The sequence below is a fragment of the Larus michahellis genome, chromosome 7 (assembly GCF_964199755.1).
Source record: "Larus michahellis chromosome 7, bLarMic1.1, whole genome shotgun sequence".
NCBI classification, from domain to species: Eukaryota; Metazoa; Chordata; class Aves; order Charadriiformes; family Laridae; genus Larus; species Larus michahellis.
In genome coordinates, this window is record NC_133902.1 from 5,147,979 (window position 1) to 5,175,143 (window position 27,165).

General features: G+C 40.2%; 1 protein-coding gene across 5 annotated transcripts in view; it reads left to right on the forward strand.

Moving 5' to 3' along the window:
* SPECC1 (sperm antigen with calponin homology and coiled-coil domains 1) overlaps positions 1–27,165 on the forward strand; it is a 94,290-nt gene that overhangs the window by 6,388 nt on the left and 60,737 nt on the right. For 2 of the 5 annotated variants that reach the window (XM_074594401.1, XM_074594405.1), the window contains exons 2-3: positions 15,676–15,852; positions 18,054–18,189. In XM_074594401.1, the coding sequence (XP_074450502.1) occupies positions 15,706–15,852; positions 18,054–18,189 (283 nt within the window). In that variant the 5' untranslated portion in view covers positions 15,676–15,705. Of the gene's footprint in view, positions 1–4,786; positions 4,922–5,023; positions 5,231–15,675; positions 15,853–18,053; positions 18,190–27,165 lie in introns of those variants that run through there. The other 3 variants (XM_074594403.1, XM_074594406.1, XM_074594402.1) reach the window with 3 other exon arrangements.

Here is a 27,165-nt window from a genome sequence, read left to right on the forward strand (position 1 = left end):
ACTTCTGACTTATTCAGCTAAAATCAATGGGCACTGTCGATCCTTACTAGCTTGTGACATTTTATCAGTAATTGAGGCGCCTTTGTTTCTCTACCTGTAAAATAGATGAGTTGTTAAGCTACTGCAGGGATTAGCTGATTCTGTTCAAGTAACTTGTAAAAGAAGCAGAGAGTAAGAACAAGACAGAAACTCTAAGACGCTGCTGTATGGGGAATCAAACCTCACCAATGGCTTTTTTTCTGAAATCCTGATCTACATTAGAGGTTTTGTTCATCTCCTGGGACTTGAACTCCTTGTGCTTCATCGGTTTTTTCTCTGTTAATTTGTCCTAGTTTTTGTTGCTACTGGGCTTCCTGTGATGTACTCAGTGTATCTAGGCATACCCCGCAGTTCTGCTTCCATTCAGGGGCTGTCAGCAGTTCCAGTGCGAGTCCCTTTGAAACAAAGCTGACGACTCAGGTCCTTTATTTGCATCACCCTGAAATGCACCGAAAAGTTCAAAGCAGTGGGGCGTTCCTCCACCATCCCATCGGGGTTTTTTAATTCTAAGGCAGCCTCCAGCACACATCTTCTCCAGCCCTTAATTTTCCTGCACAGCTCTCCATTGTCAGTGATCAGCAAAAATTTAATGAAACGGTTTTCTGTTCAAGGCCCCTTAGCGTTTCTAATGGATACCTGTTGTAACTCCTTTCCCGTTAGGTGATAAAATGCAAGCTTTTCCAGCATGTGATCCCTTTTGGACAATAAGCAAAGGGAGCAAGTGGGGTTACACAGTGTTTTGCTTGTATAGGTAGTAAAACTTGCTGTGCTACTTGAATATGGTAATTCTCTATGAATTGTTAATAAATGCCACATTATAACCTATATATCAGAAAACAGTGAGGAATAATAAAGAATGGAGATACTCCCTTTCTTCTAAGTCTTTTATTTAGTTATTGAAATAGAAAATTTCAGTTAAGTACAAAAGAACCATGAAAGTCTTATTTTCCCCTTTCAGGGAAGAGTACTAAGTACTGCCTTTCTCACGTATTTAGTTGTATCTGCATTTTGAGTAGAAGGGTGACTGCAGAAAGCTATCCTTGGTTTGTTGTGGTATCTCTGGTGCCTAAGAAAGTGCAGACATTTGAAAATTGCAGAGAAAAATAAACTTTGGATAAATGTGTGCAAAAGTGATCAGAGACTTTTATTTTAAATATATGAAATACAGTGACTATTCCTTCATCACATGGATTTCCTTCCTCATTTTGCCTTTTTCTGTGGGTTGGGTTTTTTTTTTTGGTAGATAGATGTTTGTTAACTCTTCAGTGTTCTACTCGGAAATGACAGAAGTGCTGAAAAATGCTGGCGCCTCTTACAGACTCTTACTTTTGAAACAGGCAATTTCCTAATTCTATTTTTGACTGACTTAGTGGCTGTTCCCTTGGAAATTTTAAAGTTGTTGTCTGGTCTTCTGAAATTTTGGCAAAAAGCACTAAAGGAAGCAGTTTTTCATCTCCTGTAGCACTCCATGTTCCATAAAACATATCTGCCTTTATTCCAAATGTAACGATTCTAGTCTCTTCCAGCAACAAATATTTTCTCTAGTTGCAGGTCAAAGCTGGTAGCCATGCCACAGGCTGAGACCCTCAAGTATGAGGGCGAGCATGAAGCTGTATAATAGCCTCCTAAGAACAGGGGAGAAAAATAAAATCTGAGTTTCCCAAGTCAGCGCACACAGCTTTCTCGCGCTGGCAGAGCCTTTTTGGCAGCAGTTGTAGGAGTTCACTCTCTTTATCCACCCATTTGATCAGCATCATCTTGTTAACTGAACAGCAGTTGTTTTTCTCAAAATGAAAAGTGGTGCCCCATGATTCATTCTGCAAATGCCCACTAGCTGCTTGAACTTCCTGACATCTGTAGTGGAACTGAGAAAATAAAGAAGTTTGTATCAGTTATGTACAAAAAGGAAGAAAGCATGGAGTAAATGCTGTCCCAAAGCCATGGCCTGACTCCACTAATACTCACTGTCTGATGCAGACTTTCCTTTGTAATTACTTTTGGTTTTATAACTCCAGACAGTAATGTTCCAAGCTTTATAACTGAATTAGAGACTTGCTTTAAAAAGACATTGTTATTGACATAATAACCTTGTTTATGGAATTTCTCTTCTCTGTAATTAAGATTGTTGCATGCACCAAAGCAGTTAAATATAGCATAAATATCTGTAAATGCAAAGATATTTTAAATCTTATTCCTCGTGTGAGCCTTTTTTTGACACACTCTTTCTGTGCATTTGCTCCTCAAACAAGCTATGCCACTAGAAATTCTGCCCTTTGCCCATTTCGTTAAGTTTTGTCTCATCTATACTCATTCTTGTAAAATGGCACAGGCAACGCAGGATGCAACATAAAGTGTTTGAATTCCTGAAATACAGTATTTTTAAAGGTGTATTGGTTAGTGGGGTTTGGTCTTATTCTCACGTACCTTGTTGTAGAGCTAGTGGATTGGACAGCATGCAAGCAACATGCTGTTACTTGGTCTGTCAACTGAATTTACCAACTGGGTGAGAACCTGGCAGATTCTTTAAAAAAGTTTATATCACTTATTGAAATCGTTTTCTCACCCTGGCTGTGTGAAAGTAATTATGGTTAAGGCCCTGGACAGGCCACAGGCTTTCTCTGTGAGCCTGGCCAACTCATTTTAGCTGTCTGTCTGTTTCTGGGCTTTGTTCATTAAACAGGCGATTTTTCAATTCAGAAGGTTTTGTGCTGCTTAATTCTTTGGTCTAAGTAAAGAGATCAGATAATTATAGCAATAAGTGCTACCAGAAAACCTCTAAATAAACAAATCTACTGTCTGGTCTTGTTGGGTTTGGGGAAATTATACGCCACTATTCCAGCCTGTCTACCAAAGCTGAAGCATGTAAATGCTGTGACTGTCTCTGTGCATCCAAGCATTTTCATTTTTAGGTTTTGGTCAAGTTATATTTATCAAAGCTAAAAATATCTTTGCGAATGAAATATAGTAGCTCATCTCCTCTCCCCACTCCCCTCACTTCAGTTCTTTATTTCCCTTGGCTGAAGGATAGGAAAACCTGTGGAGCTGACAACGCTGTTCCCTCACTGAGCCTGTACGAACTCACCAGCAACGGCAAAGAGACAGGGTGCTGCAGTCCAAAAAGTGTGTGTGTTTTCTTCAGACAAAGAAGCTTTTCAGCAAGGTGTATGCAACTGATGTCCCTCCCGTTTATGAGTTCTGGGTCCAGGGATCTGCAGTCATTTGCGTCCGAGTCAGTATTTTTCAGCTGTATATGTTCAGTTTTGAAGGTAGTCCATAGTCAAAGCAGAGGGAGTGACTTGCAGTCCCTCCACTGGGTACCTAAGTGACCTCACTGCCTATGCGTGTATCAGTGTAGTGTCACTTCCTCAGGGAGGAGAAATACAGTTCATGTAGATCACAGTACCTACAAGAACTTTGTTAGTATGAGTGACAAAATACTGCCTTCTTATCTGAGCTATGAATTACCTCAAGACCTCTAAATGTTATCCATTATGTGTTTTTATACATCTACGTTCTACCTGTGATCATACGGCCTGTACTCAGATACTGAAGAAACTGGCAAGGTAGGCTGGTTACAAAGATTGGTACTGCGGGTGTCAGTGAACTTGGAATAGTACCTGGCATGATTGGTTCAGTGTTTAGGGACTTACAACTAATAATGTATGCTTGAGACTGCCAAATAAGTCATAATGTGGTCTTTTTCTTGTTCTGGTGTTTTAAGATCTGAAGGTAAGAATTCCTCACTGTTAAGAATATCATGAGAAATTTGGATCCCAAGTCCATAACCTTCAGAAGGGATTCAGCTTGGACTTAGCCTGTGTCTTAAGGTTTGGTTACTCTGTGATAACAGTACTCGGCAATAACAGGTGCCAACACTGAACTGAAAACATAAATTTACTCTTGGTATAACAGTACCTTCCTTTAAGCCTCTTTGGCACCTAGAGTGCGGAGTTCCAGAGGGTGCAGTAAGGTTCAACTATTCAGATGCAGCAACTCTTTTAGGCTCATCTTGTAAATCTTCCCTGTCTCTCTATTATGAGACTACTACCATAGCATTAACATTGCATATATACTACGTCCACCCTGCTGGGAAAGGATCCCTCTCTGCAGTTCAGGACTGTAGTCACAGTCTGAGTGCCTTAGGTCAGAGACATCAGAGAGTGAACAGCCCCCTCTCTGGACAGAGTTGAACTAAAAGTCCAGTTCTAAACACCCTAGGCTTCTGTGTTTGAAACTCAGATTGGATTTCTCTTTGCATCCCCTTTGTTTCCTCCAACTTGATACTATCTTTGCCTGCTTTAACTCTGTTAAGACCTCTGGCCCTTTTCTTCCTGTCTTCAGACACTAAATTCTCTTCAGAAAGCTTAAGAAAGGGGAACATTCTTGAGCATTGCTCACTCTTGTCCCTTACTTGCCCTCTTCTAAATAGAGAACAGATTGACATTTCTTGGGCAGCTCAAGAGAAGTCACTCAGGACTGATTCTAGTTACTTCTTGTGTAAAAGCCTCTGTCTTAATGTATCTTCCCTCCCTGCATGCACACACTCTTCCACTTTTTTGCAGCAATGACGGAGGCAAGGGAAATGTTGTAAGGTGTCCTGGCTGTGATTGCTGGCGCTCGGGGGGCGAGATTATTAGCATGGAACATAAAAACTTCTGAAAGCTGCTTCTGCGGTTTCCTCTGAAAAATGCCTTCTTTCTATGGCCGCCTCCTTGCCCTTCCAACATTGCATATACCACATGTTTTTACTTGATTGGATCATGCAGACTAGTCTGGGTTTTATGCTCTCTGCCCAGTGTCCAGTTCTACTGTCGGGGGTGTTGGAATACTGAAAGACACTCTTCGTCTGCTTTACAGATTGAAGCATCGCAGTGTTTTGAAGGTGGGTACAAATGGCTTTCTTGCATAAATCTTCCTTGCTTTGATGAAAATATAATATTTCTCATTCCCCTGAGTAAGCAAGTGTGCATGTGTGTGTGCGTGTGAGTGCTGAATGCCAAAGCGCTGGTGAAGCCAGCTTGCTTCCGTATGTGAATCATTTCTCAAGCAGCTCTCCGTGTCTTGCTGCAATGTGGTTTTCCTCTCAAGGAAGCACTCAAGTCCTGAATTTTCAGTCTGGCTTACACATGCTGACAGAAGCCAGTGGGAGACAGTTTTCTTTTTAAAGCAGAAAAGAGGACAAGCTTTTACTGTAAGTATTTTAATATCTTTTATTTTTTTAAGGTGGGAATCGTATTACCTCTAGAGGGGTTCTAGGATCAGTAATGTATTCTTAGAGTGAATGGACCTGCTTTGCTCAACAACACTTTTTCTCATAGTATTTCACTCTAAAACTAAATTGCACGAAACAAAAAATGTACGGTGCAAACAATAACGCATTAGCTGAAAATGGGCTGGGGGTGGTCTAAAAGCCATTGCAACGACAACAAAAAATCACACCATGTGAGTCTGTGAGCTGGCTACTGTATTTTTCTTCTGCTCAGCTAGATAGCTTTAATGACAGAAGGGCTGAAGCTGTGTCTGCACGTGGTTCTGCTTTCTTCTCTGGCAATTTAAGGTTGTGCTCCAACAGTTAAACGAAGCAGGAGCGTGAGCAGACTTTCCTCTGCTACTGCATGTTCATGTAGTCCAGTCAAGAAAGGGCAGAAAGGAACAAGCTGCTAAGCAAGTGGGTTTGGCAGCTCGCATCTCTGCAGGGGATCAGTGAAAGCATTGGGGAGCACGCCAGATGGGAACCCTCTTACAGCACTACAGCAAAGAGCTGTTCAGATTCTCAGCAGGACCCTTTAATTAGAGCAGTTTAACAGTTGTCCTTAAAATTGTACTGTGGACTGAAGCTTGATCATAATAACAATAGTAATAATAATAGCATTTATATAGCATGTAATATGGCAAAGTTGTAGAGATGTTAATTAAGTCCTGTATGTGTAGCGTGAAAGATGACTGGTAGAACTGGTTTGAAAACAGGGATTCTCTACCCCTTCCTCTTGTACACAGTCTAAGTTCTCCTAGATGTCCCTTACTAATCCCTTCTGTCTCGCCTCCAAAAGGGACTGTTTTGCATATTCCTCTTCTATTCTTTCTAACTTATAGAGTGCTCTCTGCCCCTGTAACCTCAGCAGGAGAGAGGATGTTTGATTTTGCTGAAATACGGTTTTCTTTGTCTGCACAACTTGCCAGGTAACTAACACAAGAATACCTCATCCTAACGTGCACATCTGTATGCACTAACCCTTCCCTTTCTAGTTCAGTTCTAAAACAATTTAATTTCATTACGTAGCCCACCAAGGTGGGTCTTTCAGTCTATAAGTGGTCCCCTAAGTAACAGTTGTAAACAGTTAATACTGTTGCCTAAATCTGTTTGGTTCCTGTTCAATATGAATATTTTTAAAATGCAGAAGTCCTCTAGTTTCTCCCGCAGTTTTGGAGTTATGTCCTCATCGTTGCAAAGAACCCTTTGTGTTAGAAGTTCATGTTGTCACTTATAAATGTTTAGAAGTTCTCAGTTTATTAACTTTAGTAAGCGGTCTATTCTGCACTTTAATGGAGGATAAATATCTCCTTAAGGGATAGTTTCCAGATCTCAGTTATTTCTCTGCATTGTGATGGATGGAAAATGGGAGTCAGGGAAACATCCCAGCATGTGGCAATCTGTGGGGTTGCTCACTTGCACGCTGTGTGACAGATGTTGATTTGTCTCATCTTTACTTTTTTTTTTTCTGTGGGGTTGCTCTCCAAGACATGTGAATGAGCATATCTTCATAAGTATGTTATTTACTGAACAATTACGATCCCATTTTTATAAATGGAAAAACTAAGGCAAAGAAAGATTATGTGGCTGAGGGAGTACAATAAATCTATGCTGGAGCTGAGGGTAGAATTGGGTGGAATCCCAAACCAGCTCATTGACTGTGATGTTGTCCCTCCGTGCTTTGAGGGGACAGGGAACCCTCCAGCCTGTGTGCATGTACCAGTCAGGATTACTGTGTAGTCACATGCTGTGCATCTCTATCTGACATTCCAAAAAACACGATCGTTCCTTCTTTCTTGTAGATGTATCTACCATCTATGCTACAGAAAAATGTAATGACAGGTAATTATTAGGCAAACCACTTGTAATTATTCTTAATTTCTTTGGCAATTATATAGCTCTTCCTCTATCTAAAATGAAACCTTCTTTTCTTCTTTCTTGCGGGTTGGCAAAACATGAAGTATTAACAGTATGTGTCACTTGCTTTGTGCTGTATTCACTGGGACAGTAGTTCAAAGAACCTGGATTAATGACCAGTAGCTACCTTGAAATGGTTCTAAAACATTTTGTTTTCAACCTGCAATATACTGAACATAAATTAGGCCCATCTATTCAGGATGGACTCATATCAGGGAAAGCCCAGAGTGACCTAATTCTTTGCAATTATAACATGGTTGTGACTTCAAAAAGGAAGTGTGGAATCAATGCATCATTTTTACGCTTCCTGAGTCTCTCCTTTGACTTATGTCTCCACAGGGCAGATGGCAGATGTTAGCACAAAGTAAACTGATATACTTCCCCTGCTTGCCATACATTGAAGTAATGAAGGAACTACAACTTATGAAAAAGCATTCTCCAAATTCTGTAGTGTGGAATCACTTCCTAGATGTAGTTTTGATGTGACTTGATAAAATTTATTGCATAGCCTCTATGTATGTGTTCTGCCACTACATGCTTTCACGTACACTCTCCCAGTATGAGAATATGCTGCTCCTGCCTGTCAGCCTTCCTGCGAATGCATGTTGCCACCCTACCGTTCTGATTTGTTTTTTTCCTTGTGTGCATCCACCAGTAATGTGATGAACATGATTCCAAATTGCCACAAGTCTACATCTCTGTCCTGGAGTTAGTGAAAGATCATAGCAGTCTTTTGTCCTTTCAACCTTACCAAGATAACGCGTCTACTTAAACCAGAGAAGTACGGTGGGCTGTTTGCTGATAGCCAGCGTACAGGTGTGCTTCATGGTTTCTTCAAGTATCACACTGTCCAGCTGGTAGCTGCCCCTGTCCTTCTGGAGGGCTAAGGAGCAGAAAATTACAGATAGGTTGGAATTTTTGTTTCCTTATCCCCATCTTGTTTATAAGATCAGGGGTCATAGGGAGGTAGCATGGTTTCTCTTCTGAGATGTGTAATGGTGACTGGTTAGGCAATCAGTGGGAGGGAGGAAGAGATTGAATATCCATGTACGAACAACGTAATTTAAATTACAGGAGGAGCATGTTCCCAGACATGTCAAAGTACAGCTTTGGCTTGATTTTTCAGCATCAGTCACTGTGCTGGATGAGAGTTCTGGGTATTTTACCTAGAGAAGCAGCACAGATATCTGTATTAACAAGGACAAGAGAAACGCAGCTAAATAAATCCTTTGTCCGTACACAAACATGAGGATTTTTTCTTTAATTTCAGCTTTTTTTTTTTAATGGGATCTAACTAAGAATAAAAGATTGACAAATCCAAAACTCCAGGGAGAACTTCTGTGGAGGAGGGTGGGCAGAAGGTTTTGCAATGTTCTTCTCTGTCTGTGCCTGGAAAAGTCATCAATGACCCTAATGGTTGCTGTGGGAAGAGGATTTTCTTTTGAGCTGTGTTGAGATATGGAGTTTAGCAGTTGTTGGGATGGTTTCAGAAGCTGAGTTGATGGCCAGAAACCTGTCATTTGTAGCTAGCTGGAACTGTCCTCACCTAGGGCATTTCTGATGTAATTTACACATCCTTGTAACGTTTTGGTATGTTTATATACTAGTTAATAAATAGCCATTTTAGAGAATTATGGAAAACACATTAAGGAAATAAGCAAGAAACTCCTTAAACAACACAAAAATGTCAGATGAGCCTCTTATCACTGTAACCAGAGGTAAAGAAACTTTGTCTTTGGGAGATCCAAGGGAATTTCCGTTGTCTGTGTGGTTCTGTCTAATACCATGAAGGGAAAAGAACTGGCTCTGCAGGAGTTGCTTATGCTGTAGAGGAAGGGAGCCATATGCCCTGTAAAGAAAACTCTCATCTGATGCCATATTGAAAGTGCTCTTCGGAGGCTTTTTTTTTTTTTTTGAGTCCTACAGAAAAGCAATTAAAACAAACCAAAGAAAACCAAAACCCAAAAGAGTAATTCTGATGAGGCTACAATCTTCGGGCGACCTTAACACGATGAAGATTTGGAAGATATGACTCTTAAGCTAATCAGAGCCACTGATGGTTAAATCCTGGGAATGGTATTTTGTTTTGTATTTCCCCAATGATTAATTGTGTGACTTTGGGCATGTATGTGTCTCTAATTTCTGTGTATTTGTTTGAAACCTAACATTTACCAACACTTTTAACTCCTTGCAAAAGCATCTGTATTCTGTAAGTGCCTAGCTCTATTATTATAGTACACTTTTTTCCACTCTTGAACATTTAAAAAAAACCCAACCAACCACCTTTGCTTGAGGCATGCATAAAACCAGCAGAATTTGTCCTGCTGTAGCATGCAGTCTGGACATGAAAACTTCCAAGTGATGTCTTGTCTCCTGGTAATTTACTAGCAAAACATGAAAATTCAGCTGCAAATGAGACTACAAAGCAAGTCTACTGAGGCAGACCAGAGGAAACTGATGCTTAGTGTTTGGGGTCGGGTTTATAAGTGATTCTCTTCTTGTCCAGCAAAACCAAGAAGACCCTTAGAGATGAGGGTTTGGGAAACGGGCATATCTTGTCTGTTCCTTTGGGTTATGTTTGAGTGGAAGAAAGTGGTCTGGCTTGTGATTATTTTTTTTTTTTTGGGGGGGGGGCTTTTTAATCCAATTCTAATGAATGCTAAGCTTTGTACCAGCAAAAATCCAGCAAGTATCTCTACTTGGAGGAGTAATGGAGGAAGGTTGCACTGAGTTAGCCTCAAAGACACTAAAAACAAGGTAACAGAAACCAGAGAAAGGAGAGAGATGTGAAAGATGAAAGATGTGTTAAGTACAGAAATACTGCACGCTGGGCGGAAAGGAGCAGATGCCTAAGGAAAGCTACTAAAGATGACCAAAAGAGTAAACAGTTTGGTTTTAATTGTTAGCCTGGTCTTATTTCCAAATAGGTTTTTTTTTTATCTTTGCTATCTATCTCCAAGTTACCCATTACTGTGTTGGACTATCAGCTTCCCAGGTTTGTGACCCTGGCTTGATTCCTGATATCAGCTAAGAAATCAAGATGAGTCATATGGAAGCATCTGTCAAGGCTGAAAATTGTTGTTTAAAGTGAATTGATGTGAAAGGCAGAAAAGAATTCTATTTTAGCCCAGCTGGCTATCCTGCCATATAGCTTCCTACACGCTGCTAGAAAATGCTTTACAGTTTACTGAACTTGTTAGATATTTCTATGTTCCAGTTGATAGTTTGTCTGAAAATAGCAGAGATTGATTAGGTTGGAAGGAAAATAGTATAAGCATGATGCAGATTTTACATGCTAAAAAAAAAGGCAAAAAAAAAACCCCTCAAACCAAAAAAACAAACAAACAAAAAACCCCAGAAAACTGTGCTTTGATTTCATGAGAACGTGTAATAAAGGTTCTAGAATAGTCTGACTTTTTAATGTAATGAAAAGTAATTGAATTACAGCAAAATGGCACTGGGAACTGTGGGTTTTAACCCACCAAATTCAGACTTCTGTCCTTTGAGATCCTATCTGCAAAATTGGTTCTCCTGACCTCATTTTTCAGAAACGCTGGGCATTCACAAATCTCAATGAACCTGCCATCTGGTACGTTACTCTCCAGATCTAGTTATGAGTTTTCATCATTCTTTATTTCATTCATTTTCCCAAAGAAACTTGAATGACTCTGCTTCAATTTGACTGTCCTGTGAGCAAGTAGCACTGACATGAGCACCAAAACCTACGTTGCGTCAAGTCTGTGGGGTACAGATAACTTGAATCTCTAGCCCCCCAGCAGGGATTTTCCTATGTAACTTCATTTCTGCAGATATGCTATTTTTCATTCTCTTAATTGCATGACTGCTAAGCTTCTTGACTGCGAAATAATATTACTTGTCACCACTCCAATCAGCCTATCTATTCTTTTTAGTTATTCAGAGCAAAATAGCCTTTAATAGTAAGCAGAATGTGTTTCCTAGAAGTTTGTTCTACAGGACTGGTGAATTACTCCTTTGATGGATAGCCAAGCCATAAGATCCAAGAGACCTAGCGTTGTTTCTGCTGATGCTGACTCCCTGTGAGAGTTAGGATAAAGTCTTAATCCAGTTTTTCTAGACATAAAATGGGAACAATTCTAGGCTGGTTCTAAAGGCTTTTATTAATACATGCATGTGGACTGACTAATAAAGAAATGTCTGGGTTCTCAATCTTCAATAAAACAGTAAAATTTCAAGTAAAACAGACTGTCTTTCCACAGTAAAACTTCTCCCAACTGCCAAAATAGTCTACATCAAAAACTTCCAAACACCCTTTAAAAATACCAGTGAGAAAGGATGAACTATATAGCATGGCCTGAATTTGTAAAGACTGATGCCTGCAGGGAATTCTGAGCATTACTGAGAGCAAAAGCTTTGTCAGGACTGGCTTTCTGTTTTTGTAAACCCTCTGATTATCTCATTTGAAGCACCTGTTTCAGAGGACAGGGGTATACAGACACCCCTCTGCTTCTTACAGCACTTCTGAGTGTAAAAGATTTTAAAAATGAACAAACAAAAAAAAAAAAACCGATCCCTGCGGTTTGGAAGGGACAGAATAGAACTGATTTTTCCGCTCTGAAGCAACGTATTGTTGGCATGAGCCTTCATTTACTTCAACATGGATCTGCTTCTTATCTTCAGTTTCTGCATGTTTTCAGAGTACAGCTCCAAGCAGGGCATGCTACAGGGACTTAATTGTGGCCCAGTAGTGAACTGCTGTGGCTGGTGCCAATGAAAGAGAGACTTTGCATCTCAGGATGGCGGCATTCTGTTTGCTTTCTAAGGAAAGTTCCCTGTGAAAAGTGAAGGGGAAAAAAAGAAAAATAAAATCATAGAGCTCCAGGCGTTGCTCAAAGTGAGTCATCTTCTGGGAGAGTGAGCAGAAGCATGTCTCATCTGAAACGTATTGAGACATAATGGGTGTAAAACTAGTGATTTTTGTTGTTGTATTTGCAAAAGCAGCTTGGTTGCATCTCTTGTGGAAAGCTACTTCTCTTTCAGATTTCTCTATGGGTAGCCTAGAGATCGAGTCGTGATCTTTCTGGGGTCCTTTCAGAAGGAAATGCTGATATTTAGTTAAAGTATATCAGGCTTACTTCTATCCATATATTCTAAAGCTACTGGGAGCCATTACCAGGCGTCAGGCGTCAGCTTCACAGATGCGGAAAGGCAGGTACACAAGGCTTGGAAGGTTGTGTGCAAATGGGTGTTGAACAACATTCTGTTATAGTAGTTACGCTACAAATCCATACGTATTACCTCTGTCCTGACTTGTGAGAGGGACAGTCTTCCAAGATGCATTCAGCTGTGGTAAGTTAGTGGTGGTGCCTCCTTCAAGGGCAATTTATGACAATGATTGGCTCCTTTCAAAGTCATTTCTGCTGGCTCAGAAGGCCGGTCTTTGCAAGCCACTGTTATCAGCCTTGTCCTGAAAAGCACATTGAGGAAGCAGAGGCTGCCATTTAGGCGTTGCACTGCTCTGACAAGCTGCTGCCTAGTGTAAGATTTGGATTAGAAGAGTAATTTTAGGTGTATTTTAAGACAAGCATCTTCAAAAATGTGTTTTTTTAATTATTTTTCTAGATTTAAAAATTATATTGTTTTTTAATTGTTCATCTATGGAAAAAAAATGGTGTGTCTAAGACAAGCAGATAAAAGCTGTATATGATGTTTTTGATACAGTCTATTACAAGTTGTCCCTATATGAACTGTTTCTATACCAGGATTAAATAAACCTCTTTGCTAATGTTAGGTTTCCTGAATGCGAGCTGGCTGCAGCCATTTTAGATATCTAAGTTAGCATTTTGGTTGACGGTTCATTGCTACCTACCCAACATGAGTTCCTTTTATTTTATTTTTTTTTGGAAGTAGTTTTGATTAGTAGTTCTCCTGAAGCAGTACTTCTAGTAACTCAAATGTGTGTCACCTATCTAGGAATGAAAGCAACTCAAGATGTGCGCAACCTGGCTTTTTACTTTGAAGTACAAATGAGGCTTGTGGAAAGTATGGGGATCCCACTTCAGAGGCTGAAATCTTTGTCTACAAGGCAGGTTCAGGTTAGCCAGAGATATGAGAAGCTTTACCTACACCTTTTACAAATCCTATTCCCATATTAAATACATGGAAAACTAATAAACACTAATAAATCCAAATATACTCTTCTCAATTTTAGTTTCATCTGCTTGGCATAGTAAAATAGTATAAAATCCACATGGCACATAATTCAGCTATCATTACATGAAAAAGCTGGTTTGCCTCAGGCTACTGGCTGGATTTCTTGAATTGTGGTTTGGCTTTTTTGTTTTTCTGTTTTAAGTACTTTTTCTTTTTACTAATGAGCATATCACTCCACTGCAACTTTAAAATGCTATGGATGACTCAAAATTAAATTCTTTTGGATATCAAGAAAGCATCTGTACAGCTTAAGGCAGGAAAGTATGAGATACAGTTATGAAGAAATCCAGAGGGTATAATAAAGCAAAACACACGTGCAACCACTGGATCTGCAAAACCCAAAATCTGCATAATTTGAAGATCTTAATCAGGAAGGTAATTTGCATGTGTAGTTGCTTGTTCATCCATATAAATACAGTGAATGGTATGCCCATTAAAATAATAGTTTATTAAATAATGTAAAGCACCAAAGCTTGCTAAGGTAGATCATGAACTGTGGGAATGCTAAACATTATTATCTATTGTAATATAGCTTACATATCTGTCAGTGCTTTAAAAAAGGAGCAAAGTGATCAGCATAATCATCAACAAAGACTACTCTTTCTCCCCTAATGAGATCAGTTGATGGCTCCATGCTGTATGTGTTAAGAATTTTAATAGAGTAATGACTATATTTAGTAATAATAATAACTACTAACTTTTTTATTTCTCTATTAAGGAGCTGACAGGTTGAGCTGTGGAGAAAGTACACAGCCCTCCCTGCAAGAGGCACCAAGGATAAATAGAGGAAATGTCACTTGCTAGCTTTGTTCTCCACAAGACAGCAGAGAGCACTTGACATTCCCTTCTGCCTCTGTGCAGCAAAACACTCCTTAAATAGACCATCGCGGCACCTGGAAGGTGCTGTCAGTGTCAAACACAACTTGGCCCCAAACAGATTTGTTTCCCATGAGTTCAGTGAGTGGTGTTCTTTGTGAATGTGAAATAAAGTATAAAGCAAATTATGAGATATAAAATGTGACCCTAAGCCCTTCTGACTCAGTCAGGAAGAAATTGGTTCGGCATCTCTGTCAGAGGACCGTTGTCCAAGTTCACACTGGCCCAGCTGGGCTCTGGTGTGGTAAACAGCACGTGCTCCCTGCGAGCACATTCCCCTGGCTGAGACGCTAGGCTGATTTCTTTGTACATCTCCTGGCTACCTGTTTAACAGACAAGAAGCAAGTTAGCCTCTGCCTACACAACACTGATACACAGCTACATCCCGTGTCTATTTTAAAAAATGAAGCTGCAGAAGAAAAATGTTGCTTAAACCAAAGTGGGGGAGGGCATCTCAGGCAATCTCCCCTCCCTCCCACTCCCAACTCAGACTGGTGGGACTTTTTTTTTTTTTTTAAAAATCCAGCTAATTTCGTTATTCTGCTCCTAGTTTGGATTGGGCAATAGCTGGGGAAAATTTATGGCTTTAAATCTACAAGTGTTGAGCTTGCTATTTAATTGGCAGCTGTCTACCTACTGAGAGAAACAGACTAGTTGTTCTTGCTGGCAGATTAAATTTGTTCAGCTATATCCAAAAAAAGGAATTCACGTCTGTTTGCTGATTCCTGGCAGGATTTGTCTCTTGCATAAGCTTATCTCTGAGGAATAGTGGATCTGGATTTTTGTTTGTCAGGAAGTTGATTTTTTTTTTTTACCATGTTTTGTAAATCTTGGTATTGTGAGATATCTTTTTATCACTGTGGTAACATCAACTGCTGCTTCTCTAGAAGAGTCTGATAAGCTTAAGATATCGTATTTTCCGTACAACTGAGGAAACTTGCTTCTCATGTGAGTTTTTAAAAGTGAGTATTATTTCAGTTGAAGACGCTGGATCTAACAGTAAGAGAAGTAGTTTCCTTTTTATCCCAAGGTTGTCTTCAATTGCTGGGGACTTCCGTGTTCTCAGTTACTCTTTTCATTGTGCTTCGGTATTGGCAGGTGTTCTCCTGTGGCTGATAGAGGTCTCTGACTTACACAGTCCCAACAAAAGTCAGTGTTCCTTCTGTGGTGTTTCATGTTACCAGCCAGTGTGAAAAGTACAAGTGGCTGCAACCTGCTCTGAGGGTTTCTCTAGGCTGAGTTTTGATATGTATACGAGAGGGAACAAAGTTTAGTATGGCCTTTTCAGCCCTTTAAACTGATGCCAGATATCTCTGTTGCTCTCTTCCAGATGATATATAGACGATTTATATTATTGTGTGTGTGTGTATATATATATAAACATTATTTATTTTTTTTAGGTTCTGTAGACTGAGCTGTTTGTGAAGAAAATGAAGAGCACTGCCAGGCCTTGGAGTGCAATGGCAAAGCAAGGGAGTCATGGGGTTGACAGAGGAAAACCACTTTCCACCACCTCAACAGGAATGAAGACGTCCAAGTCCTCGACTTCACTTGCCTTTGAATCTCGGCTCAGCAAGGTACTAACCAGCAGGGACTGTGCAAACATTACAGCCTTGTTCCAGGTTTAAGCTTTGGTTTAGTCCTGGAACATTACTATACCCTGAGGCTCGGAGTGGGCTTGACCACTGTATTAAGCCTAGTGAGATTATAATTGTGCTGTATGTTAGACTAATGCATGTTTCTGAAAGCACTTTGTGTGTGAGGGGGGAGACACTGTATCTGTACAAGGTATGAGTGGGTTTGCTTGCACCGTCTGTGTGAGGCAATTGCCTTAACTTTGAAGACGGAGAAAAATAAATAGCAAATTTACAGTTGCTGCTGTAGAAAAGCCACATTGAAGAAATTACTTTAGAGAGACTGTAGAAGTCTCTAAAGGTCAGAAAGCAGATTGTTCCATTCTGCTCCTAAAAGTGAGCTGACAAAACCTCTTGCCAGAAGGCAAAAAGTTAGCTGTTTGGTATCCTGGAGCAGATCAACACTTCAGCTATTGAAACTTATGTGCTCGCAGGGTCCAGGAAACCACAGACTCTGAGTCAGAGGAAGAGATGAAAGGGAGAAAGAATTGGAGCTGAGCGGCTTCATTTTGTTTAAAGATTTTACATTCAGGAACTGCTAAATAGGGAAATGCTTGTTGTGTGCTCTAATTTCACTTAACCAGAGCAGTAGTTTTCAGCCTGTGGTTCATGGAGCCCCTGAGTGTCACCAGACAACTTCAAAGGAAGTGAGTTTTGATCTGTGAAAACAGTTTAGGTGTCCACAAAATGAAAAGGATAGAAAAAATACTGCTCTAGGGAGACTGTCCAGAGCTTTGGTCTTTTAAAATGTTTAAAGTATTTTTCCTGAAATTAATTAGAGGCTGTTATTAGAGGTACATGGGCCCTTACAGAGGTACACAAATGTGAAAGCAGCTGACGAAAGTTCTGAGATAAATTTCTACTTCTGCTTGCTGAAGCAATGTAATTTCACTGTGTCTCTTTGAATCTGAAGTTCATTGTGCTTGTATTGCATGGATTTCTTGAGTACGCATTTAGAGTAGGCTTGCTTTACCCTTGCTTTCTCATGTACAATAAGGCTGAGTAAATTATAGTGATATCCACTAATATGTTTAAATAATCCACATACTATAAAATACCCTGTAAAGCAAATAGTTTAGCTTCTTCCAAGCTTATGAAACATATACGTATTAAACTTCAGAATTCTATTCTGAAAACCAATGCATTTTTGTGCTGTGAATGATTTCCTCGGTGGTCACATGAACAAAATGTTTTCTTATGAACAGGCTTTTCAGCTTCTACTACCCAGTGAAATAGTATTAGGTCCTGCCATGAGACAACTTGCCATCTTTGCTCACTGCTTTACAATAAACAAGGAGGGCAAATAACTGAAATCATGTTTAATATAAGGGATTTCCAGTTGGTAATTGCTTTAGATCTTGCACTGGCTGCTCTTGTGTTTTATTGTGGCAGCCTGAGCTTCTCAGCTAAATGACTTCCAGATTTTTGGCTTGGTCTCCAGCATGTTCTTTGTTCATGTCAGATAACCTAGTTTATGAGGCCACAAAGTTTGGTGACTCCTGTTTGACAAACACAGGAAGGAACTGGCAGTTACTTGCTATTGGGATCGCTCAGAAGTCTCTTCAGAGGGTCTAAGGTCACTGTTGGGGCAAAACTGCGTGATCCTGAGTGGAGGGACAAGAGCCAGCAGGTCCTTTAGGATCTTTTTTTGACAGACAGATTAAGGGCCGATTATTTGCTGCTTTCACCTACCCAGTGTGTCCGGCTCTGCAACTGGCACTTACCTGCACAGGCCCAAATACTTGACTAAATGTAAACCACTGAGGAAATACAATGAATGCTGTTCAGAGTAAGATCCGAGAAGCTGGAGTTGACAGTAGTCTACTCCTGTAAACTACTTTTCCACTGCCTTTCAATGATTTCTTTCTTATTTGAATGGTCTCTCCCATTTTCATTCTCTGCTATTGAAACAGCAGTGTCTCTTAACCCACTTCACAAATATCTAAAATGCAAAACAAATACAAAAATTGATAAAAAAATTATTTGGTATGGTTATTAAAGCAATATTCCCATTGGATTACTTGATGTAAATGTTCTGTAGAGCATGTGTTCCTTTTCTCCCAGGAACCTTGCCTTTTGAACTACTTGATGGGAATAATCAAGATCTTAATCTTCTGGTTGCTCACAAAATCTCTGTATTGCAGCTGAAGAGGGCAAGCAGCGATGACATGCTGACAAAACCAGGGGTGGCAGCAGCTTCTGGAGTCTCTCGACTGAAGAAGACCATTACGACAGGAGCGATCTCTGAGCTTGCTGAGAGTCGACTGAAGCCCAGCACAGGTAGATAGAAAGATTCTGGACAAGACTCTGTACAGAATGTGCTGTGAGTGTCACTTGGCTTACCGAGATGCTAGCTGAGTTTTCCTCATCCCCTGCCTTGTAGCACAGCTATAACTTACCTGCTGTAGTATTCAGCGTGTAGGACGAGATGTAAAGTGCCTTGCAGGCTGGCCTTTCAGCGCGTCCTACGCCTCATGAGTCCGTCATCCCCAGAGAAAAGGGAGAAGCCGGGGGTTTCCAGGAGCCGTCGAGGGGGGTGAGCCCGGCCGGTGTGGCCAGGCGGGGGCGCCGGCGCCCCGGCGGTGCACGGCCCACTGCCTCGCAGAACGATAAATCCATTCGAAAGCTGGATTTTTGTTTTACATTTTCACCGCATATCGATAGCATTCTCCCTTCTCCCTCCGCTGAATGGGCAGAGAGGTTACCCTGCTGTTCCTGGGACACAGCAGAGAGGCGAGAACAAGGAGCCAGCCCTTGCATCTTCGTGTACAGCCTGCGCCCCTGAGCTGCGGCGCGGCACCGCGCCCCCTCGGCGTTACCCCATCAGCTTGTTCCTATTGGTTTCAATCTAAGCCCGTTCCGAAAGGCAGCGACGCCATCTGCATACCAAGGGCTTCTGTGCAAACGCTCTGTTTTTCCCCAGGAGCTCAGCAAACGCTTGCTTTTGTCTGCTCCCTGGTGGCATTTCCAAGGGAATGTGAGATCTTATTAAATTTGACCATGACCTCCCTGTTTGCCTCTGAAGGGTTTGGCCGTGTAACAGAACAATATTACTAACCAGAAAGGGATTCTGGGAGAGGGAAATAAAGAAAAAAAATCTTTATATTCTTCCCTGTATGCTTCCCCCCCAACCCTGAAAGAAAATGATGCATCTTGTAACAGCACGAGTGCTTCACAGTAATCCAAAACCAGATCCTGTTCTGCAGTTAATTGATGTGTAAATCCTCAAATTTAATAGTGACTAGTCATATACAAAGGCATTTGAGATTCACCAGCCAATAAAGAGGCATGATGCTGGCAAAAGATGCTTGGGAGGAGTAACATGGGGAGAAGAAAACCTGTACAGATGATGCAGCATAGCATCCTGGGAATGCAGCCAGGGAAACAGCACTGCAGGGAGCCCAGAATGTAATACGTATGTCAGATACAAAAATACTAGCACTGGAATAGAGAGCCCTCTTCTGCATGCATGCATAATAACTGGGATTGGAGGAAGGATAAGGTTTATGATGATGACTGCTTTAAATGCAAAGGGTAAAATGGTTTCTAGACGTCAAGTTACATCTGGGTATTGTTTTGCCAACTTAAATTACATCATTAGATCTGATCTCATATATTGCTTTGCATCAGCATTTGTAGAAATGTGAATGGGAATATTAGCGCTAAGTGGAAAGAAAAGATACCAAATGTGGAGCTATGTATATTGTGTAAATAAATAAGAATTATATGTGCTACCCCTCTAAAATTCCTTTAACCTAGAAAGAACTATCCTGGGTCTTAGAGGGGCTATTGTAGGTATGTATTCAAAAAGATCTGTATCTTACATATCTTAATTTTCACAGTGGTTCTACAGTCCAACAGGGTGCTTGGAAATCTAGCTATATTCTGAGAAGACGTGTTGTTATCATGACCACTGGAAGGTGCTAGATATTAGTGAGCAGGGTTACAAAGCTGGACGCTACTTTTAGATTGTCACACTATGAGAAAATATCAATAGGCATATTTTAATACTGTATATTGTTGCTAAGAGGAAAAATAAAAATCAGTTATGACAGAGGGCACAACATGTTCCTGGGAACATTAAGTAGAAAAGGAGAGAACATTTTTGGACACGCTACTTTATTGAAATAGCATCCCAAATAGTCTCTGATTTATGATCAAGACTATACGGCAATGTTAACTGACTGTGGAGCTAATCCAAATACGAATGGTCCTGTAGCTGGGGAATGCAGATGTTTGTGTACATCCCCAACTGTGCAAGTCTTGAAATTTTGTTCTGAAACCACTTTCTTTGGCTTCTTTGATTGCCTTAATCAGTTCTGCATCTTCCTTTCATGTCTTAACTGCAGGTATCATGTCTTTTCCCCCGGCTTGTTTGTGCTTTTTAGATCAGGCTTTGTCTATTATTCAAGTGAGCAATTCAGTTATTTCACTGAAATGATATTATATTAGTTCCAGCTACACTCTGGTGGCACTCAGTTGGTATTATAGCATTGTATAAGAGAAATTGAAAGAAATAAGGTATGGAAATAGCAAAGCTTAAGTTTCTTTCTTCTTTGGGTGTAACTGTCCAACATTTGTGTGTCGACCTTGAGCAATAGCACGTGTTCCAAATGCTGCAGATAATAAATAATTGACATCAAGATTGCTTGCTTAAATAGGCTTGTTTGTATGCTGCCCTTGGTGGAGTTAAAGTTATTCATTCTGGCCTTTTGCTGACATAACTACCCCTGTCTGCCTTGTTGGAAGCTAATGCAGTAAATCATAAGCAACTTAAAGGGAGGTGAGGCCAATCTCATGTATCCATTCTTGGCACGTGGAGTTGAGCAAAGGGAGCTGGAGACAGGTTCTGGCTGGAAGTTCTGTGCTGTGATGTTTGGCTTTGTAACTGCTTGGCAGTTTTGAAATCCCAAGTAATGGGAAATAACACGCAAAGAGAAATAAATGTCTTGGATTCAGCTTCCTTATCCACAGTGTTATGTATTTCCATGTACTGTCCTGAAGTGGCAATTTGGCTTTATGTTAAAACCGAACGTATAGAGTCCTTGCATTGCTTTTAATGTTTCAGTAGATGGAAGAGAGCTGGAAAAATTGCAAAAAAGGAGGAAGAAGTCACTAATCTTGAAAAATGGTTATTTTAATGCATGCACTTGTGAAGCCATATAGTAAAAGAACTAATTTAAAGTGTTTAAATAGAGAAATTTATATCTTCATTAAAAACTAGAACTCTCTTCTCCTTAAGATTCAAGATTATAAAAAAAAAACCAAACAGGTAATTTTTCAGATTCTAATCCTTTAAGTCTTGCAAGCTAAATAACTGTAAATACTACTGTTTCACAGAGAATTTCAAAGCTGTTATATGATCATATACCTCTCATGAAGACCATTGCATGGTATACTGGTATGCAAATGGAAAATTTGGGGTTCAGACAGGTGAGATTGCTTGCTCAGTGGATCCTAGAAGTAATTCCAAATCCTTGCTCTTGGTCCTGTCACTCACTCCCTGCAAACTCCCTACTCAAGCACTTTCGGAAAATTTCCCTCAAGGCTGCCTGGTTTAATCGTGTTCATGTGCTTCCGTGCTGTTATTTCAGTGCCAGAAGCTATTATCTGTCAGGTTTGACAGGAACAAGAAAAAAATCTTGTGCTGGACATTAGAAAAGAGACACAGCCAGGATGTGTGGCTGGGCTGAGCTGTGAGCACATAATTCAAAAGTATTCAGCGTGCTTCAGGCATTTCTCACAAATATATTGATTTTTATATCAAGATCTGCCAGCTATTATATGAAGTATCCTTGAAACGTAAGTAATGGATAGCTGTGCTTGTTTTCTCAGGCTGCTTCATCAGCTTATTTCTTTATTCCTAAGTAAAGCCTAAATCTATACAGACCTAGTGAATTTGCCTTAGAAACAGTAGGAAATTGTCAATAACAACGTTATAATCACGTAACTTGGAGAAATCCTGCACATTTTACTGACAAGCTCAGGATCTTTCTAAAGCTCAAACCATGTCAGAAGACACGTACTGTACCTTCTCACAATGGTAATGGCATGTGTTATATCTCTGGAGGTCAGAAAAAGCCAAGACACCAGCAGGAATGTAAGGGTGTCATCCCGTGCTCCATCAGAAATGGCAATTTATTTTTATGCATAAAATGGGAAAAATCAATAATTGGCACACATTTTCAGCTAAAGCAATAAAAGTGCATTGCCTTCTGTGCATGCCTGCTGAGTTGATTAACATCAATGGTTGGAGACATTGCCAGTGCAGAAGTATAGAGGAGGCAAACTCAAAGATATTAAGAGTTTCAATTATCTCCTAGGCATCTAGCGTCGAGACTCTGAACTCTGCAGGTTACCCGGACAAAAGCTACTAATCCCAGAATGGAACATTGCCAGCATTAGAAATGAAGCTGTACAAAGCACGCTGTTGTAAAAAACCTGGTGAATTAAATATAAAATAAAAATACTGAGAAATTTGGCGTAATCAGTGAAGGCTATAGAAGGACCTGAAGATTATGTTCTGTTGTGGAACGCTTTGGATTGAACAATGTTCAGCTCCGATAAGGAGGGTCTCTGTTTTGATGAGGATTTCTGTGAATTGCCACTTGCATTCCTGCCCAATGTTAGCGTCCCAATGACAAAATATGATACCTGCGTATCTTCAGTTCCTTCCTAGTTCTAGTAGAGCACGTACCATTAGTCCATTTGGCCTGTTTGTTTGCCATGTAGTTTATGTAAAAAGAAAAACCTTGATTTCCCTCTGAAACGTAGTTGCTTGTAGCTTGTCCATGTTGATAGTGATGATATTCAGAAAAGAGAGGCTTTAATTAAATGAGGCTAACTGGCCCCTGCCAGCGTTGGTGTTAGTGTGGGGAAGTATCGGTGTCACTTGTGAAACCTGAACGAGTTCAACTGTGGTTGATTTTAGAGGGGAGACTGGTCTATGGTTTTATTGCATGTAACACTTGTTAGATATGCTTCTTTCCCATCAAAATTGAAAATGTGGCAGACTACAGATTTCAGAGCTCCCTGTATGTTTATAGAATTGTCACTTCAAGTTTCCTATCTGAGAGTAATATACAGAATTGATCAAATTTACTGTCTTCTTTCTGCTAATGTCTCTGCTTGGCGAGTGTTTGTCGCTTTCTGATGGGGTGTAACCATTTAGGTTAATGTGACGCTAATCCAGACCAGAAGCCTTCTCTATGTGGTCAGAAAATTCAAGAAAAGTATTTTTCTTAAAAAAAGCTTTTTTTTTTTTAAAAGAATCTTTGAAAAAAACATAATTGACAGTTTAATTCTTCATAAGACGCTAATGCACCCCAATTAGAACAGGAAAAAGGAAAGTGATTTCTTTTGAAGGACAGCTCTCTGACCTTGGGGCCCTTTTACTCTCCCATACATCAGTTTTTGACAGGCCCTGCTTTTTGTGATCTGTCACATCAAAGGACTACTATAGGTTTGTAGCAAGGTTGCTGCACTTTGCATTCAGACTCGTTACTGTCTCGTTTTTCTTGTGAAAGATAGAGACAAGTGTGAGAGACACTAACGAGATTGGTGCGTTCTGTTCCACAAGACTTCACTAGAAACCAAATGACTGATCTCATCTGGGGTTTCCCAGGCACAATAAATATGCTTCATCTGGAAAGCTAGTTGCATTTTGCTCCCCTTCCCAAGTACAAGACACGGCTCTTGCATAATTATTCTTTCTTATCAAGAAAAAGAGGTTCTAGCTCCGGAATTGATGTAAAAAGGAAAGGAAGAGTCAAAAAAATTGCTTTGTCAAGATGTCATTCAAATAGGCAAGAAGTACTGCAGGAATTTAACAGGTAAAACAATGCGAAAATATATGTCTACATTTACGTCCATAGCTCTACATGTAGCTGGATCTACACACACTTACACATATCTGCATGGTTGTTTGGAACCTATTAGTGCAAATGTGAATCTGAACCTTAACCTCTCTGACATTACTTAGCAAAATATTTCCTCTAGCTGGGATTTCCCCGGGTATCGAGTAATCAGACTAACTTTCAGCACCATTTTAGAAGATTACAGCCGCAAACCTCTAAAGTGAAAGCTGAAGAATTGAGGTAGATGAAATTTGGCATTCCAGGTTTAGTTTATGGCAGCTACTTGTCAAGTTTCTCTTATTTCTTCTTAGAATGACTTTTTCGTGTGATAGCCTGCACACTTAAATGGATATGTTCACTTCTGGTGCCTTTGCTGAAAAAGTTCCTGTGTGATGTTTGTTAACATGTTTGCCATGTTAAATTCTCACGTTCCTCTAACCTTTTTTCTTTCTTTCTGTAACCTGTGGATAGTCCTACATCTTAGAATGGCTTGGAATGGGCACTGCTTCACAGGACTGTTCTTCAGGGTTTTTTTCCCCTTTAATAAATATTTTTCTCTGGTAGGATATTTTAATCAGAAAAGGCACTTATTCCAGTAGGGCAGAAGGAGCTCAGTAGCTCTTTAATGAAAAAATAGCAGTGGCCTTATCATTAAACTTGAGATCTCAGTCCCATGATTCCTTGAACTAGAGAGATCTATCGACGGATGCTCTCTTCTTGTTCTGAAGGTGGCATGTGAAGGTTGACAGAGACAATTATTCTTTTGTTCTGGTGTTGGCTGTATGGTATGAACCTTCTTCCATAACTGGGAATGAAGCGAGAGAAATGCGTTTTAGTGACTGTCTGTTGCGATTTCCGATACCTGATCGTGTTAAGGAGAGCAGCTTCTTTGAGAGGCATTCACAGGCTGTCTGCTGTCATCTTGCATTATTAAACAAGTAAGAATTAACTTCTGCTGACAACGCTCTCTGCAGCATGTACCTTTTTTAGTTTTCTTGCTGCCCTAATCTACTGCACAATCTACATTTACTGCACTGAATCTGTATTAACACGTTCTAAGATTTTGCACGCAACTTCTTGCTAAAATGATCTGAAAGGGAGACCCTTTTCTGTTGTATATTCCCCTGAGAATGACTTTGTTGGCACGTGTTTACCACCCTGGGATCTGAGCCAGTTAAGAGTATTCAGTGTGTGGTAGGGATACTGAAATGCTAAATCTTAAAGACTGTAATGACTTGACTCATTAAATTGTTGACAGTTAATTGGCTCAAGAGAACGTGTATAGGGAAGATCCATTACAGCTGTAAGCAAACTGTGATGATCACAAAAGCTTTGCTAGAGATACATAAACAGAAAGGGCAGATGGTCCAGGAATAGTACAGATCTATGATCTCTCAGCTTGTTTTCTTTTCTTTTCAGGCTTCTTTAGTGAAGTTGTTCAGAAAAGTCAACACAACCTTGTGTTGACTACCTGCCCTAGGTTAATTATCAGCTTTCCTTCAGCTGGTTTGAAGAGAAATGATCCGTAATACAAATTCTCTAGGCCTAAACGTGTCACAGCCAAAATGCCTTGGCAGAATGCCATTGTGTTTGCACTTGAAGAATGGGAGGGAGCGAAAGAAAGGAACGCAAAGCTGGCCTGGTCTGACAAGTATGCATATCAGGAAAGGGCTTGGCATTCCTTGTATAATTTTTTTCCACTGTTTTTTTTTTTTTTTTCCCCCAGCAGCTTTTGGCTTACTTTACAGTATTAAAATCTAATGTAAGAGGGAGGGAATGACAGCTACATCTCAGATGGGTTCCTGGAAGGCTGCAGTTCTGTGCCATGAACTTAACTATGACCTCACCAATTATCCTCACAACAAAAATTCAGTTTTTAGCATGGTTAAAAATACATTTGCTCTTTCTTCTGGGTTTCAACATAGATGTTGTATTCCTAATCCTTTGGGGTCCACTACTGTGCATGATATGCACAGCTCTGCAGATTTCTTTTCCCTGCTACGTATGTACTTAGTGCTCACAAAATCTTTAGCATTAGTGGAAGTAGAGCATGATACTGTGAACAGTGGTATTGATAGCCAGTGTCCACCCTTAGGGCCCGTTCAGTTTAGTTCAGTCTTGGCCTGGAGGTCCTGCTCAGCATCTGTAACTTCTTTAGACCTTGGCCTTCTGAAGAAACTGTCAGCTGTCTGGCCACTGGAAATTTGAGGTAATTCTGTGGCTTCTTCACGCTTTTGAGCACGGATTATAATTTTAACAGAAGTTGTGCTAATTCATTTGCTGTGTTGTGAGAGTAGCATGCGAGAAAAGGTTATGCCTGGCAAGTAAATCCAATCATTTGACTAGTGAGTTGAAAGAATTACATATGTTGCACCTTGACTAATTCATTCCCATTCTAACTACACAGAAAAGGGGTGTTTGTGGGGTTTTACTGACAGTCCCACAAGTGGATAGTGCAAAGGGATGAGTCAAACTTCTTGCCTAGGAAGAAATCGGCTAATCTGTTTTAGAGATTCATCCATTAATTTTTGTGCCTTTGTTACTGAGGAGGAAGGGAAAATAATGTAAAATGTTCAGATAACAAATACACGCCTAAAGATTTAGCTGTGCTGTCATAATTTATTACCTAGTTACCACGCTATAATCAAGCTTGCCATTATTCTTTTTTCCTTTTCCTCAGTTTGAGCTGCAAGCTCCATAAACAGTAACGCCTTCTCCATGTCTTCTGCTCAGGCTATAGCTGTATTTTAAATTTCATACCTTACTTCTCACTGCGGACTTAGGCTAGAAGTCTTTTGCCTGACATCATGCTCCCTATCATGGTGTTAGAATGGTCTGACTTATGTTTCGTGCCACTGTCAAAAATAACAGATTGGTTCTTCCAGTCATGGCTCTTCACAGTGCTCAGATTTCAGCTGTGTTTGCTCTGACTCAGTGATTACATTTTATAATTACTCCACCCTTGCACCCTATACTGTACTGGGACCCTGTTACACTATTCCCTTTTGTGTTACAGAAATAGAAAGCGGGTGTTGAAATAATAAATGCTCAGTGTCAGGATTTATCAACCCAAGAGATTATCTTGGCTAATACAATCCCTCTGGTGAATCCTGATGAAGAAAAGCAGAAGTCACTCTTTAGTCCATAATGGAAGAAAAATCTCTTTGTCTTGGAGACATGTTTCAACAGTTTGAATAGTTGAGAACACTTGTATCTGTACCTTTGAGAAGGGCAAGCTGAGGACCCATCCTAATAAGATACAAGACTTAACAGACCATAAGATGACTTTTAGAAGAAAAATGTGCTCTCAGTGATACTTTTTTTATAGAACTTATTCATTAAACAAAGCATTTTATGCTTGGCATGTCATAAGATAGAAGTAGACAGGAGTTTTGTTTAA